A 21916-nucleotide genomic window follows, 5' to 3' on the forward strand; every position below is an offset into this window, starting at 1 on the left:
CTCACTGCTCGGTCACCTGGGAGAGAGCTATCAGGAATAGGGGTCTTCTACAGCTATGTGGATTCGGTCACTGCCCTGGTCCCTACGCAAGCTTGCCTGTGTGCAGCAATGGTCCCCCCACTCACGGGCACAATGGCGCGGACGCGTTAGCCTGACTGGGACAAGGACACGGTGGCTTCCTATAAACTTGCGGAAGCGCATTGCACACGCTCTGGCTGAAACTTTTGAAGAGATTACAGAGGCAGATTACCGCGACGTGATAGACCAAATCAATGGGCTATTCCATCTAGGCATGCTTGCAGGCAGCCATAGCCCCCCTCATCCAAAAAACATTTCACATCCTTATAATAAAAGCTTCTTCCGGAACAGGCTCCTCTGCTGGTTCCTCACTACCAAGTCCCAGCAGCTGCGACTGGCTAGCTTCTTCCTGGCTGGAAAATAGCTCCTGGCTGCATGACTCCTGGGAGTCTCCAAACACCTCAGTAGCCTCCCTCTCGGGTTCCTCTACACCTCCCCCTCCTCTCAGGCTCTGAACTGTCCATCGTGATCCTCGGATTGGCAGTGGGGTTACATCCAAGTATCGCATCCAGCTCCTTGGTAAAACGGCAGGTCGTGGGGCAGCACCTGAGCGGTGGTTTCCCTGACGTGCTTTGCAGTAGGCACTCCGCAGTCCCTTTACCTTAACCTGCACTGCAACCGCGTCCCGGTCATAGCCCCTGTATTGCATTGACTTTGATATCTGGCCGTAGGTATCATAATTTCTACGGCTGGAGCGCAGCTGTGCCTGCACAGCTTCCTCACCCCAAACACTGATGAGATCCTGCAGCTCGGCAGTGCTCCATGCTGGGGCTCGTTTGGGGCGTGAGGCATGGTCACTGATTGATTGATTGATTGCACTCCACGCCTCGCTGAGCAAACAGGAAAGGGGATTTTTAAAATTCCCGGGGCATTTAAAGGGCGGGTCACCGGAGCCCAGGGCAGTGGAGTGCGAAACGATGACCAGAGAGGCGAAAAAGGTATGCTGGGATATCCTCCCTCCAATACCCCTGGAGGCCAATTACAGCGCTGGTGAGTGTCCACAGCTGATGAGCAGTGCTGCATCACCAGCGCTGGATTCGCTACACCCGTAGCAGACCAGGAGTACAGCCAGCGCTGCAGACAGGGAGTTGCAGCGCTGGCTGAGCTTTGTAAGTGTGGACACCGAGTAAGTTGCAGCGCTGTAACCCCCTCACCAGCGCTGCAACCTGCAAGTGTAGCCAAGGCCTTAGAGAGTAAAGCAAGCTCCTGGTGCACTGGTCCCTAATATGGGGAGGAGTCCTGCCCCCACCTTTTGTTTTAACTAAAAAAAATTTCTCATCACCCCCCCACCCCCAACACATGCACACACACCCCTGGTATATAGCTCCATTAATATGGCTGACAGCCTCCTCTCCAATCCGCCACACCAAACCAGAGGAGTGTTCTGACTGCCTCAGGTATGTAGCTTGCCCTCTTACACTTGGTAAGTGTTGAGTGGGAGTTTGCTGGGGAACAGTTGGTAGGCTGTGTAAAATATGAGATGGGTCAAAATGTCACATGTGGCCGTACATGTCTGAAAATTGTTATTCAGTGGATCTGCTACATCCTACTGCAGTAATATCCTTCCTAGAGAACAGAAGATAATAAAGCCCTATCAGCTCATGCAGTCCCTTTCCCTGCTACAGCAGATCCCTAGGTGGGAGATTACAGTGTTAGTCTATCAGCATTTCTGATTTTAATGCCTCATTCTCAGAAGTACCACAACACAGTGTTGCATATTATGCACTCTACAGATGCCTCTATTTCCTGGGGTGATGGTGAACTGTCATTAAATAGTAACAAAATATAACAAATATATATACACATTACCTCAAGCAAACCTCAGGGCTGGCTTGGTATTACATACAGCATGCCCTGACTTTCTTACTCAACCACCCCTGTCTTGCAGTGTGGCACATAATGTGCTGCTTGAATAGCAGAACCAGTGCCCAGATAGGGCACATTTTGTGGACTTGTATTTTATAAAGTGATAGGCTTAAGGGACATGTGTCAGAACTAAAGCATGAGGTGACTGGGAATCTGAGGCACCTATGCAGGAGGGTCATATTCCCTACACCACTATGCAGCCCTGTGGCTGGTGGGTCCATTCCTCTGGAGATCTGCTGAATTTCCCTCACCTGTGGGGCCCTGACTAGTAGCCAGCCAATGATCTGTTGCTGCTGTGTGTTAGGATAGTTCCTTCCTGACCCTGTAAGGCCATTTCCTGCGCACAGGCTAGCACTGGGGAGCTGATTTCAGGCAAGCTGCTCATTAGTTGGAGGGCTTGTTATTTTGCCTGACCTTGCTTTCTGGAGAGGTGATGAACTTAAAGAACCAGTATCCAGGTCAAATATTTGATCAGTAAATTACTACCAGAGTGTAGCACTCCTGACTTGTGAAGGTTAAAAGCCTGTTATATTATAGGCAATAGGCTTAAGCACTCTGCTTTCTTTAATTAAAGAGATCTATAAACAGTGTAGTATGGCAGCACTTCCCCCAAAAAAAAAAAATCAGACAAATGGTGCTATTGATCTATTACAAGGTGTATTTTATAAACCTCTGATAAAGCTAGGAATAGTTGAGGTTGGTCTGTACAAAATATTCTGTATGCTTACTGGACTCCATAACCCATATTGTCTCAATTCTGCTATGTTCTCTCTACATCTGACATAGTGTTTTACAACTTGTTATGTAAGAAAAAATCTTGTATCGTCAACAATTGTTTACCTTAAATAACAAACACATAGTAAGTAAAACTCTTAGGGCTGCCTGGTAAATATACACACTTATTTCAGGCTAATCCTAGTTGTATAATAACTTTTCTCATACTGTGTAAATGAATCATAAGGGAGAATTCAGAGCTAGAAAGGAGTTTGGAAGCGCAGAACTGAAAATGTATTATATTTGGGATTAATGTAATCTTTTATATGCTCATATGGACACGCTGATATTTGCTAAATGAAAAAGATATGCTTTGATGCTGGGAAGTTTATAAAAAAAATTTGCATGTACAATATGATAATAAACAAATTAGCCTAGAAATGACTGTTTGTCATTCAATTAGATGAAAAATGTTACAGCCAAATGTATAATGGAGAAAATAACACTGTTGCTATTATAAAGGGATATTATGGCACATACAGAATTTGTTTATAGCTTATTAATCCTGAATGAATTCCAGCATGGCATTGCCTGCCTCCCACCTAAAAAGGTGTTAGTTTTGTACAACAAGAGAGCAGTCTTAACAGGTGAAACATTGATGTGTATGAAGGTCAGTGTGAAAGGGATTGAAAAGTGTTCATAGGAATAACTGTTGTGCCCTCCGCTGATTTCCCAAGCTAGGTAAGATTGGAAGTTGAAACTCCATAAATAAGGTTTTTGTATTTAAACCACACTTGCAAATCTGCAGAGTGAAAAAGTATTGTGGAACCCTGTGGTACAATATGAAAGCTTCCATAGGTCGTACTCTAAAAATACAGAGACAAAAATTAAGATGGCGCATGAGACAATAAGCTGACAAGCCCTGGTAGAACCACTAGTGAAGATAGTTCAGAAACTTAAACACCCCTGGAGAGTAAATTGAGACCCGCAGAACATTCTGCCATCTTATCGCTTACGAAAGCACAAAAGGCTAGGTTCTGAAAGGTACTTAGGAGTGGTAGTAATGAGTGTCACTATGCCTAACTTTTAGATGCCTAGAAAAGTCACTGAGATTCACAAAGCCTGAGTTTGGAATGTAGGCTCCCAATACAATGAATAGGCAGAGATAGGTGCCTTCATAGAGGATTCATAGAAGCTAACCAGCACTGTCCTAAGCTAGCCAATGGGAGATGTCAAGATGTTTGTGCTAAATCTTACCCTCTCTGAGGTAAGCACTCATGTCCAGGCTGCAGGGAGATGCCTCTTTCTATAAGCATTGCTCATCTGTAAGGTCTCTCTTGGAGTTAGTTGCCTAGGCGATTTTTGCAAGAAAGGGGAAGAGGAGCATGCATTCTCCATCACTTTCAGCCCAGTGGCTAGGGTACTCACCTGAAATGTGGGACACCCTAGTTCAAGTCCCTCCTCTGCCCAACGAGAAGGGATTTGAACAGGGCTCTGCCACCACTTAAGTGAGTGGCCTAACCACTGAGCTGTGGGACCATCTGATGAAAAGGTACAGGATAGGGCAACAAAAATGAGTAGGGGTATGAAATAGGTTCCACCTGAGGAGAAATTAAAAAGACCAGGACTGTTCAGCTTAGAAAAGTGATGACTAAGGGAGGATATGACAGAGGCCCATAAAATCATGAGTGGTGTGGAGCAAGTGAGTAGGGCTGTGTTGTTTTACTCTGTCACATAACACAAGAACCAGGGGTCACCCAATGAAAGTAATGGGCAGCAGGTTTAAAACAAGCATAAGGAAGTACTTCTTCACACAACAGAGTCAGCTAGTTGCCAAGAGATGATGTGAAGGCCAAAAGTATAACTGGGTTTAAAAAAAAATAGGTAAGTTCATAGAGGCTAGGTCCATCAGTGGCTATTAGCCAAGACAATCAGGGACTCAACCCCATGCTCTGGATGTCCCTAAAGCTTAGATTACCAGAAGCGTGGACTGGCTGACAAGGGATGGATCAGTTGCTTAATTGCCCGGTTCTGGTCCTTCCCTCTGAAACATCTGGCACCAGCCACTGTTGGAAGACAGGATAGTGGGCTAGATGGCCCATTGGTCTGACCCCCATATGGCCATTTTTATGTTCAGGTTTCTGTCTCTCCTGTTGAAGCTGTTCCACTGTTAATAAGAGGTGAGAGAACATCTCTGTACCCTAGAGCACTCACCTGGAAGGTGGGAGACCAGGATTCAGTCCACCTGCTCCAAAGATTTTTTTTTTTGTAATTATTTATCCATAGAGGAAAAGTTTCAACAGATGACTGAAAGAGCCCCATATCAGAATAGTCCATATGTTGGGGCACATAAGAGGAGGCAGAGCACTGTTCTAATCTCTCATCAGGTGGAGGAAGAATTTTAACTGGTGACCTACCCCATCCCAGGTGAGTATCTAGCCACCAGTGAGAAGAGCATTATCCTCCCACTTTCTCCCCCTGCCAGGCTGTGCTGTGTACGCTTATCTATAGGGGCATATGCTGGTAAGTGAGCTCTAAGACACATTATCTGATTAGACCATTCAAGTGAGTTAAGCAGAGGAATGCCTGTCTTCTGCTTTGTGAATTGCTTTGGGTCTTAGCTGGATGCTTGGTGTGGGGCGGCAGTGTGCTTGCTGAAGCAAACACATAGGCATCTAGGGAACCTTTACTGCAAACATGAGTGTGCCTTGCAAATTTAGGTCCCTGCAGGGTTTGACAGCTGAGCAGGGGTTGTGTGAACCATGGTAGAGCCCAATACAGGGCTTTAGACACCTAACATAGCAGCTAAGCACCTAATTTCTTTTGTGAATCTAGCCCAAAGTTACTATGCTGCCAGAAGTGAAGCCAGCTATAATCCCTATATATAGTCTTTGCCCTCCCTTTTCTTATTAGTTAAAACACTGCATCCTCTTCAGTATGTGGCACATTGCAGAAAAAATGGCATTTGCACATGTACAACTAGGCAGCTGGCTTGGAACATGTCAGTATTTTTATCTGTACTGTCATGTCTCTGCACTCAGACAAGTGTATGACTTTATTCTTAATGAAAAAGTGAGGGAAGTGAAGAAGTCTGTTCTATATTTCAATCAGCTTTTATTTCTCCTTCTGGGCAAAGGATCAACTAGTGGGTAGAGTATGACCAGGAATTGTCTTCAGCCCAGCTCCTGAAAATTTCTCCATGCAGACAGAGCCCTGTATCCCGCCTCCACTCTTTCCCCATGCAGTCTCACTGAAGTCAATAGGGCTGCATGCAGCTATAGGGATCTACCCGTATGCAGGAAACTGCAGGATCAGAGGCGTCTTGGCTGTAGAACTGATTTTTCGGTTTGGCCTTGGGCAAGTCACATTGGAAATATCTTCATGGCAGTCGATGCAAGGTAGTTACACTTTAATTACCTCCTGTGAGTTAGCATAGCGCACATGACAGCAGCCACATTGCAAAATGACACATGAACTGCTGACTCCACACTGATGCTACACTGACTCAAGTGTGGCACTGAGATCTAGGCACAGAGCCCATGATTCTGCACAGCAGTAAGCTGTGCCCCCTATGAATTATTTTCTAGGGAATTGTTGGCAGACACGTCTATCCTCTCTTGGTATGGGCAAGGAAGAGACAAACTGTAGGGAGGTACTGAAGGACTAGCAGCATTTGAGTGGAGCTAGCCTTTATGTATACTACAGAATGGTCATGGTAGCAGCTGATGAGTTCTGCTCACTTGAGCTTTAGCCAACAAGTTAGCTCAACTTAAGGGGTTTTTGTGATGACAGGATTTAAGTTAGAGGTAACACTCAGCTTATAGCACAAGTTAACACTGCATTGAAGAAAGACCCTGTGCCTCTGTATTGCACTTTGAGAACCGCGTGGCTCCTGGAAGAGGGGAACACTATGAAAACTAACTTAAGATCATCCAATGAAAGGCCTTATTGAAATGCTAAGCATCTCAGGCCACTCTGAAGTTTTCCTGTAAAACTCTGGCTCTAGCACCACTTGGATGTGAAAATGCCTTTCATCTGCTCCCTGACCCAAGAAAATTAAGACACTTACTGACTTTAAACTTAATGTTTTTTCTTAATAGCCAAGTATAAGACTGAAAGACTGCTTGGGCACTTTGGGAGGCAATGTCTGCTTCTACACACCGTTGTGGGGTGTAACTTACTGCCTCTGCCTTCAGAGTTGGGCAGCTGGAGAGCAGCAGCTGCTAGCTGGGAGCCCAGCTCTGAAGGCAGAGCTGCGGCCAGCAGCAGTGCAAAAGGAAGGATGACATGGTATGGTATTGCAATGTTTACATCTGCACTGCTGCCTGCAGAGATAGGCCCTCAGTCACTGCTCTCTAGTCACCCACCTCTGAAGGTAGTGCAGAAGTAAGGGTGGTAATAACCTCACTCCCAAATAACCTTGACATCCCCCCCCCACCCCCCGCAACTCCCTTTTGGACTGGGATCACCAATTTGAGAAATGCTGATCTCTCCTCCCGACTCTGTATAGTATACAGTAAAAGCACACACAATACCAGATTTCACAGTCTGTGATGTTTTTCATGGCTGTGAATGTGGTAGGGCCCTATGCATAAGAGGATCCATAGCCCCCCAGGAGTAGAAATTAACCAGCCCTTCCCAGTTCTGAGGGCAGGAGCTATAAAACAGCTTAGCCCTTATACGGACTGCACTGAGAGAAATTTGGTGAGGCTCCTTACAGAAGTGGTGTCTTTCCCTTTGCTTCATTGAGTTTTGGCTCAGTCTTTTAAGGAAGAACTTTGTCTAGAAACACTGAGATTACATCCTACATTATCCAGGGTGGACACTTATCAAAATCAATTACTCATCCTAGGCAAATGGGCAAGAAGAATTCTGAAAAGTTCTTCACTCTTTTCAGTAACAAGCTAAAGTGTCAAAACATGGGGGGGGGGGGGAGAAGGGGTGTTGGTTTTTTTTTACCTGGACTGGCCAATTTCCATAGTCGTCTTGCAAGGATGTGGTAAAGTTATTATGGATCATTTTAGAAAAGACTTTCAAGCTTTGGTAAGAGCATTTAGATGTATTTTTCCAGGGACTTCCAAACACACACAGCTGTGCAAAACCTTTGTGTATTGTGCTGTGGTAGATATCAAAATATGTACATCTAGTTTTTCCAAGAGAAAACCATGAAGAGCATCATCTAATTGCCTTCAGCCATTTAGCAGCCTTTAATTAGACAATTCAGTGAAATTAATGGAAATGGTGCCTCTTAGTGGAGTAAGCATAGGGCTCTGTAAACAAACATACTGAAAAGAAGTCAACAGTCCGTTGTACTTCATTTTAATTCACATCACAACTATATTCAAAATATAAATACAATCTTATGATACATTATAAGCTTTTGTCCGTAAAAGAAAACTCTCACACACTCATGGACTATAGTCAACCCTAATGAAAACAGAACCAACTTTATTGGTTTCAATAAAATTGTGCCCATTTGTGCCAGCAGTGTATTTGGAACTATTAGTTCACAGCACTAAAAGATTTTTATAACTCTTTTTGTAAGGATGATATTTTCCAAGTGTTCATACTGCCAAATGAACTCTAACTTGACAAATAAGGCCCTGCGACAGTGCTATTCTGGAGTGGCTCTAAGTGTCCTTTGTCAAACTCTAGATGACCAGCAGAGAGCCCAGTAGTGGGTGGTGTTGAGCAACATGAACTCCTGCTGACTCAAATTTAGTCCAAACAGTATTCACAAAATTGCAATGCTGATAATTACAGGCACAGATTTGATGATACAGTTGTAAAGTGGGGGCCTTGGGCAATTTTCAAATTTAGCCTGTCATCTTCAGTCATTCCCCATCCCGTATATGGACTAAATACCTAAAACCAGAGTCACTGACACTATAATAACTAGCCATACTAAGTTCTGTCCACATTTTACCATGCGTTATCAGAAAAAAAGTCTGAGCTACTATCACAAAACAGCAAGCTTGGTTCCTTCCCCCTCAGCAGTTGAATTTAGGCATGCATTGGCAACGCTGGCTGTAGTTTTGTTTTTAAAATTGTTCCTGAGGTTAAAGTTCTAAGACCAGATAGTTTCTCTCCCCCATAATGGAAAACTTTAGGGGATAAAGCTACTTGCAGCACAATACTTCCATAAAACTTTACCCAATACCTCTGCTGCCTTGTCCAGTAAGTGAGAATGGCAACATTTGGGACTAAATGATTTCCCTCATCCAGAGCTGTAAAGTAAGTGATTCTCTATGGACTCTGACGACACCCTTTTTCTCCCAAAATCACTGCCAGTCATTTGCAGTACTGCCATTGGTTCCCTCGGTAGGGCTGCACGCTAACTTATGAGAAATAGCAATGCCCCTGTGGGAACAGTGGTTCTGATCAGATCAGTGTTTATTATTTCCATGTCTTTTGGAATCACTAATGTGCTCCTGGAACCCTCACGGAAAGGCTTTGGAATGTTGCTGTTCCCCTAACACTCCTTGCCACTTCTACTTACATAATGGGAGAGGTCTGAAAACAAAAACTTAGTACTTGTGCGCAAGTACATCCATTTTTACACAGTTCTACACCACTTTGTAATAGGATTGCTCTGTGTAATTTAGGAGCTCTGCAACAATACATAGCTACCAGTACAAGTGTCAATCCTAGAGGTTAGTATTATGTTTTAGTTGCAGAGTGATCACCAATATAAGATGATAAATTCACTTAAATTTGTTAGCACTTTAACCTGTCACTCACTAGACATTTCTAGTCATTACATAATTCCCTAGTTCTTGTCAAGCATTTTTATGTCAAAATAAATACCTGGCCCTGATCTCTCCTACAGAGTCTTTGCTTTGCTGTTACCTTAAACAGGTCCTGGCTTGTTGGATATTAGCAATAGCATGTGCTGGAAAGTACAGAACTAGTTTGTGTCCCTTAAATACAGATAGATAAAATGCAGCCTGGTAGGCCCACTCAGCCTCTGAATGATTCTAACCACATTAGCTTGCCACATTACTCAGCAATATAATCAGTTTTTACAGGAAGCCTGCTGCACCTACAGCCAAATCACTACAGCAGTGTGTGCTGTTTGTTAATTGCTGGTCTTTGTGCCAAGAATGTCATAAGGACAGACTATGCATTCATACTGATTCTGGAGCGTGGGCAGATACTTTATTTAGAAAGAGTGGAGAGCACTGCAGTTCAGAATCTTAATCTAGAATCAGTTCATGAAATCATGTTTTGTTGTGCACTGCACAGACCAAGGGCTAACAGATGTTATATAATTCCAGAGATGACGGAATACCTCCAGCAATAAAGTGCACAGACTTTGTAGTCTAGTTTCCTTGGTAAGCACATAATTTCTGTGAACCTCAACAGGAGATATGAACCAAGCTTTTTAGATCCCCAGTAGTGTCACTGGGAGATGTTACCTCAGTAGTGGTAAGGCAACTTCTACAGAGAAAAGGAGGTATAATGGAAACTGAAGAGAATATGGTACTTAAACATTACACTTAAAATACTTCTATTTGAAAAAAATTACATTAACAAAATATGCTTACTCTGCATCACCAGCCTATCTTCCTTGAGTGCCCAGAACAATTCCACTGAAATTTCTACAAAGACATCCCCTGACTACCAGGGAAATTAGATGAGGAACCTTGTAGTCCTGTCTGTAAAGTGCCTAGGTGTCATATAAATAACAAGTTCCTACAAAAAAGTGTTTCTGGTGCTCCTTTTGAATTGTTCTGCACCACCGAAGTGCCTTCACAAATGAGATGTTTAGAGTGTACTCTTCATGGAGAGGCAAGGAATGGCAAAGACAGAAAACTGATACTTTTTGTATTAAAAAGACTTTGAATGATATAGCTGCATCAGCTCTGGAAAGAACATGGAGGTTAATATAATTACCCAGATTTTCCTATACTTGGGAAGAATCTTTGAGATCTCACAGAACTTCCTTTAAATTCTTAACCATGCTGTTCGAATGGAGCTGTGCTGCTAGGGTCTTCCACACTGGCCTCTGCCCTTGGATCACCTCCCTTTAGGAATGGGAGGGTCCAGGGCCCCGAAGAAAAGAGTTAATACTGACTCATGGTATTAATGAAGGCTAGGAATCCCTGCAGGTTTGGGAAGGGGAAGTCCCCCTGCAGCTCTACTTTCTCTTGGTCAAGCTAGCCCCCTCAAATTATAGTTCCCCAGCCAAAAGAAGGACCTAACTCTGAGATCTAGAGAAAGTGGAGAAGGGTATACAAGTGGGGAATCACAGAATACACGCACTCAAACCCCATGAGGATCAGACACTGTCTACCTCCTCTGGCTGGGTAGGCACAGAAGATAACAAAAACAAAAAAACACACACAACTCCTCACATAATTAGAACTACATTAAACACCTTTTTAAAATCTGTTTTCACTATTTATGCCTTTTTTCCCCCACCCCTCCAAATAACATCTTTGTTTAGACCAGAGGTGGCCAACCTATGGCTCCCGAGTCATATGCAGCTCTTTAGAAATGAATGTACGGCTTCTTGTATAGGCACCAACTTTCCAATGTGCTGGAGGGTGGGGGTGTGCTCCCTGCTCAGCCCTGGCTCTGCCCTCACTCCACCCCTTCCCTGAGCCTGCTACGCCCTCGCTCCTCCCACTCCAAGCCTCCTGCACACCACAAAACAGCTGATCAGGAGGGGGAGGTGCTGACTAGCGGGGCTGCCAATGGGCAGAAGGCACTGGGAGTGGGGTAAATTCTGGCTCCTTCTCTCACACAGGTTGGCCACCCCTGAATGGGGTGTTCTGAATAGGTTGTAAATGCTGCAGACAAAAGCTGTTTCCATTAAAATTTTGATTTTGATTAACTTTTTGTTGATCATAGGCTTCTGAATTTTGGTTTCAATAAAATCTAAATATTAGACCTACTTTAATCTGCACATCCCTTTAAGCTTCCTCTCTGTACGATAATTAAGCTGCTCGTAGCTCTCAGTCACTTATGGTATGCTACTTGCTATACTTCTGTCACTGAAAATTATAAAAAATTAATATGTATTCACTGCATCACACAATTAAAGCAAACCCTAATCAAACAAATGACATACCCATTAAGCATTTGTAGTGTTGCATGGGTAACTATGTAGTTTTCCGAAAGATGCATAGAAATTATTAAATGCTCAGAGACAAACTTTTAAAGATATTTAAGGCACCTAAAGATGTAGCTAGGTATCCAATGGAATTGTCAGATGAACCTAAGGCATCTACCTTCTCTGTCAAATACCATCAAAAATGTGGCCCTTAGTTTTCAAATGGCTTTGAATGAGACTAGAGTTCAGGTTTCTGCTTGTTGCTTACCCAAGTTCTTGAGATTTACATTGTTTGTTTTTTGTTTTTTTTTTTAAAACAGAAAATATTCATGTTTTCAGAGCATTTTAGTTTGGTTAGTTACACCCAATTTTCAATTTAGAAAATGTTTGGTCATTTAACGTGGGAAAAGCTGTAAGCTGCTACATTGACTTTATCGGCTCCTTCCATATCCAGATGTAGTATTTAACTTAAAATTTATGATATAATCTAAAAGAAAAATATAGGGGCCAGAGGAGGGAATTAAAAATGTTACTGAGTGATTTTTTTAAAAATTGAACTGTGGGGAAAAAATGGGTTAGGGTTTCCAATAAACACCAATCTACAGTAGATGCAGGTTTAGCTATGTAGATACATTTCTGCTTTTAAAAGCTAAGTTGCACAAAGGGACAATGAATGGATGTCTTGGGGTTTTCTGCTTTGATTAAGGTGGGGCTGATCCATCACTAATGAAAACAATGGAAAAAGACTCCTGTTGACTTCAATAGGCTGAGCAGCTATAAATGCATTCCTACTAAATATTTAGTATCTTGACATAACTACTGTATTTAAAAAGTCTTCTAGTCATAGATAGGACTAATATTTAAGAAATGCCAACAACATAGGTATTTGCTAATGTCAATCTTTAGCTCTCAAATAAGAGCTCAATTTAAGTGATAATACCCAATTTAATATCCCTTAGGGGAATTCCACTCTGAGCCTTAATACAGACTTAATCTCATTTTGGATTAAACTAAAATGTATAAAAAATAGAAACATGCACATACTATATAAGACTATGTCTTTTAAAGGAGCTCCTTAAAAATAAAAACTATAAAATTCCACAGCACAGCTGGTCTGAACTTGCAAAATAATGATTATCCCTCCACTCCCCTTGTTTCAGTGAGAGCTGAAGTCACTTGATATTTACCAGGGTTGAGCCCCAATTCTGAGCTATCTTCCTTGGAAGCAGATGATTCTGTATGTTCAGTCTGTACATTATATGTTTTCAGAGCTCAGCAAGGAACACACACCCACATGTTAAGCTAGGGATGTATGCATACCCCATAGGCAGCACCTGCTAACCTAATCAAAGCTTTGATACAATACAGGAAGAGGAACAGATGATTGCAAGACATGTATGGAAATTTAGGTCAATAGTTGATTATGTTTTCAGTGCCTTTCTGAGGTCAGAGTAAAAGTTTGCCAGGGTACTAGCCATAGCAGTATCTACTGCAGACTGAGGAAGCATCCCTCGCAGTTCAGTCTGGATGAAGCCCGTCAAAAGACTTTGATCAGGACGATCCTTAAGCGGGACACAGAACCAGCCACAGGGGTGATTAAATCCACGGACAAAATTAGGTCTTATCTCTCCGTAGTCTAGACTTACCCCTAATTTAAAAAAAAAAAAAAAAGTTACAAAAGTCAGTAAAAGATTGGATCATGAAGCCATGTTTCTTGTCATATGAACACAGTTGCAGGGCCTAGTTCTGTTCTTGGATCCATGGGCACATCTCTCACTGAAATCCTATGGCAGAAAATAACAGTCCTTTGAATAAATGCACTCCACTACATAGTTAGCCAACTGACCCAAAAAAAAGCTTTTGTTTGCAGGGGATGGGAGCGGGCGGGGGGAGAGCGGAGGAGAGGAGAGGAGAGATGTGAAATAAATAAAGAGTCTGCAAGAGCAAATGCAAGGTAAGAGTCTCTACTTATGGATATTACAAGTAGTGATAGGCACAGCTCAGAGAAGTTTGGATCAGTAGCCAAGATTTGGATTGTAGTTTTAATGTACAGAGGTTGCCCATTTTTCATTCAAAACCATCTCTCACTGAACAAGCAATAACTTTACACCAGAGCTGACTTTCGTTTATAAGCAAGTTCTATTTCCACTCCACCTGATTCACTGTGTAGCTTTGGGCATATCACAGTTTCTCTGTCAATTCTCCCATGCATAATATGGTGATACTTGCTTAATATGCAGGAATGTTGTGTGGCTTGGCTAATGTTTGTATGTGGCTTTGAATACGTAAAGTGCTATACAGGAGCACTCTAGTACATCTTGTAAGGCCTTTAAAAGTTCCAGTTTTAAAGGGGTTCAGAACAGCGTGTACATTTAACTATATAGTAATTGTTGCAAAATAAGAAAAAGTAGTGGTCAATGATATCTTACCACATGTTAGAAGCCCCTCTTCATACTGAGTTGTGTAAGAGAAGTCAACAAACTCTCTTGGGGAAATGATGTTCCACAGCTGGCCAGCAGTGGTGTAGCGCATTACACAGCAATTCTTCAGGAGGATAGCAAAACAATGAACCATGAATCACCAAAGAGAAGTCTTAATGTTTATATGAAGCTTGCATTTTCAACAAAATGCAAGCTTTTACTTATATCCCACCTTCCCTACTAAGCTACCCATTTTACAGATGGCTACAGTAAGGTGCAGATTAAAGAGTCATCTTCAAAAGTGTCCAACATTAGGCATTAAGTGCTTAAAACTTGGAGGTGTTGAGCAACTGCAAGTAAAGCCAACAGAAGCTGAGTGTCCTTGGCTTAAGTTAAGCTCTAGATGTCTAAAATTGGACACCCAAAAATTTGTAAATAAAACCCAGGAGTCCTTTTCACTAACTACTAGGCTGCTCGGCAAAGTGCTTTTGATTCACCAAGCTAGTAATAAAATAGAACGCAGTAATCTTCAACAACAAATTTCTAAAAAAGGATACTAATCTTCTATGTATAACACAAGAAGTAAAATAGTTCACTGTAAAGATCTAACTTAAAGCCAAGAAAATTGGATGTAAAAAGTGACCAAATGTATAAACCAAAGGCTTTTAAGTGCTGTACTGAATGTTCCCAATAACCAGGATAAGACTAACAGTCAGCACATATCAGAGGGGTAGCTGTGTTAGTCTGGATCTGTAACAGCAGCAAAGAATCCTGTGGCACCTTATAGACTAACAGACATTTTGGAGCATGAGCTTTCGTGGGTTTCTCCTCCCTTGGTTTTCACACCTCAACTGCTAGAACAGGGCCTCATCCTCCCTGATTGAACTAACCTCATTATCTCTAGCTTGCTTGCATATATATACCTGCCCCTGGAAATTTCCACTACATGCATCTGACGAAGTGGGTATTCACCCACGAAAGCTCATGCTCCATAACATCTGTTAGTCTATAAGGTGCCACAGGAGTCAGCACATAATGAACTTCAAACCTATTTTTTTGGTAAGTCCTGACCCGCTGCAGTCACAATTCAGGTTCCAAGCACAAAACCCTGATGACATACTGTTGCCAGCCCACAGGGAACAGGTGAGTTGGGTAGTTTTGCAATGTTTAAAAAAAAACAACAAAAAAAACCTACATCCCACAAGATTTAAAGCTCTAAAGATTGCGTTCAAAGTAAAAATAAGACATTTTAATTCCCTCAGAACATGGATTTTTACTGGAAGATGCCAGAGCATAACCTACTAAATCTTACCCTTTGATCCTCAATTTTGACATGGTGGAATTCTGTACCAATTCAACAAGCTTCTGAGATTATACTATATGCTCCTGTATATATATGTGAGATTACACCATAAGATAAAATGTATAGACACGTGCATGGATTAATTTCTCAGGCTATATCACAAAATATCATCCTAAGATGATGCAATTGCTATGATGCACTAAAGACTACATATTTACATCCACACAAATACATGTTCTATTTCTAAGTCCAAAAGACAATTTTTTACCTCCTCAAACTTTTCAACAATGTCCATTGTAGTCATTAAGCTGTCCCAATCTAGTCTATAAGGTCCAGGACGAATGTGATCTACTACTCTGTTGGTAATGTCTTCCACAACTCCTTGAGCTTTGTAGCTGTTTAAAATATGAAATCTTTTAAGCTTTCCACTTACTGTACACACGTTACCTGAAGATAAAACAATTCTATCAGACAAGTTCAGGTATGAGAGAAGACGTATTCAACACCTAGTCCTTTCCCTTGCAGTAACTGGTATTTTAAGAGAGAGAGATTCTTAAGCTACGTTCTGTATTTCTCAAATGGAAAACCCTCTTCTCAGTCCATGTGATATGACTCCTTAGCTTTTTAAGTTTATTTTAAGGTCAATAAGATGATGTACTCCCATTCATGCTGTCCCTTTTTGACACCTACAGTGAGAGGCCATTTTCTGCAATACATCACTACCATATTTCTCACTGCATGGGTAAATGGAGAGGCAGAGCAAAACTGACATCCTCCATCTCTGAAACAGCTTGTCAATTTGCTGTTCCTCTTCCATGAGGAGCAGGAGAGTCAGCTAGGGAAAACAGGAGGGACAAGTAAAAGGGGGGGGGGGGGAGGCCAGTGGTGAAGGGGAAGGCAAAGAAGAAAACACAGAAAGGGAGAACAAAAGGGGTGAGGTGGTGTCAAATCTCCATAAAAGCACAAATAAATGGTAATTCCAATACTAGTAAGTCAGTTTTTTCCACTGAGACTGAGCAACCAAAATATGCCTTGGTAGCCAATGAGAATATCAAATAGATATCTTAGTTTAAACCACACCACATTCAAAAGTCATCTGAAACTGTTTGACTGTTTTAGTAGGCTCTTGGAAGCTTTCACCAAGTTACCAGATCCCATACCTGTCAAGAAACCCATATACTCACAACTCTTCCCAACCATAAGATGGCATCTTAGCCCATTGCAGGTTCCATGGTAAATGAGATTACCAGCATTATGAAAGGTAAGCTGTCAAATGCAAGTTGCCAGCAAATTTGGACTTGCAGATGACTTTTCTAAGAACTCTAAGGATGTAATCTTGCCCCATTTGATGTCAATGGGAGTTTTACCACTGATATCAAAGGACCAAGAATTTCACTGAGTCTTCATTGACAGTTACATGTCTTGTTATAGACAATATACAAGATGCAGGCATTAAAATGTTAAACTTTAAGATAAGTATTATAACTCTGTACTGACAAGGTGATGGACTAGATGCTCGAATGGGTTTTTCCATCCCCCATTTCCAACTTCTGTTAACATCTTAAAGTTCCACAAACCTACTTATCTAGTATGAAGGTAAACTTACAGGTATCCACTGAATTCTTCTGATGGCTTCCGCCACACAGTTGCATCTTTCTGGAAAAGTGGAAGAATACCATATTTATTATTTATATACACTTCCAATTGTACATCTGGGTAATTCTACAGGTGTTTAGGCACGGTAAAAATATTTTTTGATACTCATATGTTTTCAACAACATGCAAATGCACTCTTTCAAATGAGCTGTTTCTCAATATCAAGTGTTGGAATTCTGTCAGAAACAGAGTTATCCTGAAGTTAAGGCCCTGATCAAGCAAAGCACTGAAGCATATGTTTAACTTTTAAGCGTGTGAGTCAATGTGACTAACATGCTTCAGTGCTTTGCTTGATCAAGGATTAAAATGGGTTCAGCACCAGTCTGTATCCCCCTACATTATTATTAAAACACAATCAGGTTTAGCCATGAAATTATTGCATGAATACTTTGTGTGAAACTTGTTAGCAATGACGCCAGGAAAAAGTAACAAAATGTACTACCATGTAGCAGAAAAATTGGAAAGCAGGCTGCTTTCAATTTTTTAAACATATGCTAAGTTCTATTTATACCATTGCATATACTTTTTAAAAAAAATAGTTTTGCTAAAATTGGACATGGTCACTAGGACCTTGCTTGTTTATGGCAAAAAGTTTTTTCAGCCTAGGGCCCTGGCACCTGGTTACAGAGCATCAGGAGCAGCTCCAGGCCCTAGCACGCCAAGCGCCTGCTTGGGGCGGCATGCCACAGGGGGTGCTCTGCCGGTCACCGGTAGGGCGGTAGGTAGGGTGCCTTTGGCGGCATGCCTGCGGAGGGTCTGCTGATCCCGCAGCTCCGGTGGACCTCCCGCAGGCGTGCCTGCGGAGGCTCCGGTGGAGCCGTGGGACCAGCGGACCCTCTGCAGGCACGCCTGCAGGAAGTCCACTGGAGCCGCAGGACCGGTGACTGGCAGAGCACCCCCTGCAGCATGCCGCCGTGCTTGGGGCAGTGAAATGTCTAGAGCCACCCCTGCAGGGCATTGGCTTTTTTTCCTTTATTAAAACAAGAAGTAGGAGGCATGATTTTTATTTAACACATTTAAGGAATACCAACATTTAATACAGGTTCTTCACATTTTTAAAAAGAGGCCAGATTTATTACTTACCACCTTGACAACATTTAGCAAGAAAAGATATGTAAGACATGTCAATGCAGCAATATCACACCATTTACAGTTACATAAATGCAAAATTTGTTGCCTGACCCAGGAAAAAGATTAGAGTGTGTCTCAGCAAAAGGAACTTAAGCTGAGTCCCCACTGCATTACTAACTCGAGCTTCAGTAGCACTCAAGCTCCAACCCTCTCCCCCACAATGGCCAACTAGCTTGAGTTTAAAGCCCCACATGACTTAAATTACAGATATGTATGTGTGGAAGGGAGTTGGGTTGGGGTAATAGTTCAGTGATACTTCAAGCTAACTATGCTAAGAAGACATACTCTTAAAGCTATACGACATTAGTGTCTAATGGCAGGTCTACACCACCTAAAGATACAAGTTGGCTGAACTTAAAATCAGTTAAGCCTAACAGGTTGAAAAACATTTTTCCGGATCGGTGTGGACTAGGTAAAAGCATGTTACGCATGTCTGTGTTCTAGGTCTCAATCTTCAGATGCATGCAACTCAGCTGCTGGGCAGAACTGGGGTTGGAACTAACTACAACATAAAGCCTCAGAGGTGGATGGACACACTGTAAAGAACATATTTAAATCAGTATTGGGTACATTGAGACACACATTTCTTTAGATGTTTTTTTAAAAAGTGAGTCACTTATTCTGTAACAGTGGGTTTTTCCTGAATAATCACCACTCCTATATTACACTGCACCGTCTGCTTCCAAGGAAACTCGAAATAACCTACATATTTTGGAAAGACTTTAGTGATCTCCATTCTCTGCTAATCTCCTTCTAAAATCATAGAAATGTAGGGCTGGAAGGGACCCTGAGAAGTCATCAAGTCCACCCTCACGTGCTGTTGCAGGACCAAGTAAACCTAGACTATCCATGACCGGTGTCTGTCCAACCTGTTCTTAAAACCTTCAATGATGGGGCTTCCATAGCCTCCACTGGAACCCTATTCCAGAGCGCAAGTACCCTTATAGTTAGAAAGTTTTTCCTAATATGTAACCTAAATCTCCCTTGCTGCAGATTAAGCCCATTACTACTTGTCCTACCTTCAGAGGACATGAAGAACTATTGAACACAGTCCTCTTTATAACAGCCCTTAACATATTTGAAGTCTTATCAGGTCTCGCTTCCTCCCCTAGTCTTTTCTCAAGACTAAAATATGCCCAGGCTTTTAATCCTTTCCTCATAGGAGAGGCTTTCTAAACATTTCATCGCTTTTGTTGCTCTTCTATGCACTCTCTCCAGTTTGTCCACATCTTTCCTAAAGTGAGGCACCCAGAACTGGACACAGTACTCCTGCTGGGGACTCACCAGTACCAAGTACAGCAATACAATTACCTCCCATGTCTTACATATGATATGCCTGTTAATACACCCCAGAATATTAGCTTTTTTTGCAACTGCATCACAGTTAACTCGCATTTGTGATCCACTACAGCCCCCAGAGCCTATCAGCAATACTACTACCTACCAAGTTGTGCATTTGACTGGTTTTTTCTTTCTTTCTTTCTTTATTGAATTTCAACTCATTAAATTCAGACAAATTCTCCAGTTTGTCAGGGTTGTTTTGAATTCTAATCCTGACCTCCAAAATGCTTGCAAACACTCCTGGCCTTGAAGTCATCTTCAACTTTAATAAGCATACTCTCCACTCCATTAACCAAGCCATTAATGAAAAAACTGAATAGTATCAGACCCAGGACTGACCACTGCGGGACCCCACTAGAGTCTGACACAGTAAGAACACATTCTCTAAAAAGACACAGTAAGAATGGAAAAGCACAAAACTATGTTTAGGTGTCGTGGAGTTACTCTGAGGGACTTGTTTTCAGACTGGGGAATCACAGGTGTATAAACGCTCAGGATGAAACCTCCCAGAGAGAGCAAAAATGCCACACAGTAACCACACCCAGAGTTATTCAGAGTCATGTGGGTTTCTTGGGCAACTGAACTCAGATTCTTTTGAGTAGTGGAATAACTTCACAAAAGGAAAAATAGATGCCCAGATCCACCTATCTAGGCCTTGGTGAACAGCCTTGGACTAAATGTTTCCCCATGTGTAAAATTTAGAGATTACAGTGGTCAGAGGAAACTGCAGCTATGAGACTTGTGAGGCCCAGGAAAGAGACAAAGGTGCAAGACAACTGCTTCTGGGGACAGCACACAGGTCCCTTCTCTGAGGTTTCTGCAAAAAGGGAGTTGTCTGTGTGATGTTTGTTAGTACTCCTGTTTTAAGAAATACGATTTATTTACATTTTGTAAATTAGCAGACTACACTAGGAAAAATGTGATTCTGCATCACCTCTATCTGCTTGAAAACAAACTGACCACAAAGGCCCAAAAATCTGCTACTGCACAGCAGGCAGCAAAAATACTAACTTACTACACCAGTTCCTAACAGTTTGATAAACTTGCACCAACAAATCAAAACCCATTCCTTATCTTAAAAGAAAGAAATAGAAATATTTGAAACAGATCGTTCCAAGGAAAGTCCACACCTTTATAAAGGAAAACTTGGAGAACTGTTTCTAGTGTGAGATACGTTCCCAACTATGGATACAAGTAAAAACATAGAACATTTCTGCTCAAGCCCTGGACCCCAACATGTCAGTATAAGGACTCAAAGCAGACAAGCAAAAGTGGAGCTGACCTGGGTCCTCTGCTGTACAGGGAATTCCATTTGAAAGCACTGTGTAACAAACTTCTCAAACTACCATTATTTAGGTGTGTGTGAGAAGAAGGGAAAAAATGCCTTACTACTCATCCGATAAAAACAGTAGTACAATTACATACAAGAAGTTGTAACTGGATCATTTACCGTTTTCTTAGCAATTCGCCATTCACCATCTTCAATCCTGTGGTACTGGATTAGAATATTTTTCAGCTTTGTTGCCAGAGAAGCTGCATCTGGAAGGATTTCCATTCTTTTTTCTCCTGTATAGAAATTTACAATTGAAGTTCAAGATCAGCCATCAGGAGGGCTTAGTTTCTCTCTGAGCTAATCACTGACATCTGTAACCAACAGTTTAAGGGCAGGAACACTCAAGAAAACTAAACTGAATTAAAGCATTAAGCTAAAGTGAACTAAGGCCACCTCTGCCTGAGTGTCCAAATAGGAGTACACTGCATTTTAAATTATCAGGGGGTAGCCGTGTTAGTCTGTATCCACAAAAACAACGAGTCTGGTGGCACCTTAAAGACTAATGGATTTATTTGGGCATAAGCTTTCATGGGTAAAAAAAACCACTTCTTCAGATGCATCGAGTGAAAATTACAGATACAGGCATTATATAATGACACATGAAGAGAAGGGAGTTACCTCACAAGTGGAGAACCCGTGTTGACAGGGCCAATTCAGTCCGAGTGGATGCAGTCCACTCCCAATAATAGACGAGGAGGTGTCAATTCCAGGAGAGGAAAAGCTGCTTTTGTAATGAGCCAGCCACTCCCAGTCCCTATTCAAACCCAAATTAATGGTGTTAAATTTGCAAATGGAAAAATGAAAAGAACATTTGCAAAAGAGTGAAGATTTCAGCCTGGATCTCCTACATCCTGGGTAAGTGCTCTAACTATTGGGTATAAAGGGAACACTATATTGCCAGTGTTTTATTGTGATTAGGTGTTCTCCAAGAATGCCTACCAAATTGGGTCCCACAGGAAAGACAAACAGGAACATGTAGTTCAAGGATCCCACTGAGGCTGAAGAATAAGCTAGAC

General features: G+C 42.0%; 1 protein-coding gene across 1 annotated transcript; it reads right to left on the reverse strand.

The window, feature by feature from the left end:
* Positions 1-11182: 11182 nt before the first annotated feature.
* Positions 11183-21648, reverse strand: STARD4 (StAR related lipid transfer domain containing 4). The gene is made up of 6 exons (XM_032797046.2): positions 21519-21648; positions 21018-21133; positions 17046-17095; positions 15708-15834; positions 14146-14260; positions 11183-13364 (listed from the first exon to the last, which is right to left on the reverse strand). The coding sequence occupies exons 2-6, from the start codon at positions 21120-21122 to the stop codon at positions 13138-13140; spliced, it is 624 nt and encodes a 207-aa protein (XP_032652937.1). The 5' UTR covers positions 21123-21133; positions 21519-21648; the 3' UTR covers positions 11183-13137.
* Between the last annotated feature and the right edge of the window lie 268 nt (positions 21649-21916).

This window comes from Chelonoidis abingdonii, chromosome 6 (genome assembly GCF_003597395.2).
Source record: "Chelonoidis abingdonii isolate Lonesome George chromosome 6, CheloAbing_2.0, whole genome shotgun sequence".
NCBI classification, from domain to species: domain Eukaryota; kingdom Metazoa; phylum Chordata; order Testudines; family Testudinidae; genus Chelonoidis; species Chelonoidis abingdonii.

Excerpts from the sequence above, each read along its gene's own strand:
- STARD4 (XM_032797046.2), bottom strand. The coding sequence starts at position 21,122 with ATGGAAATCCTTCCAGATGCAGCTTCTCTGGCAACAAAGCTGAAAAAT. Across the intron at positions 15,835-17,045 it reads GAAGAATTCAGTGGATACCT|CTACAAAGCTCAAGGAGTTG; the intron begins GTAAGTTTACCT and ends TATTTTAAACAG. Across the intron at positions 14,261-15,707 it reads TTGTTGAAAAGTTTGAGGAG|AATTGCTGTGTAATGCGCTA; the intron begins GTAAAAAATTGT and ends ATCCTCCTGAAG.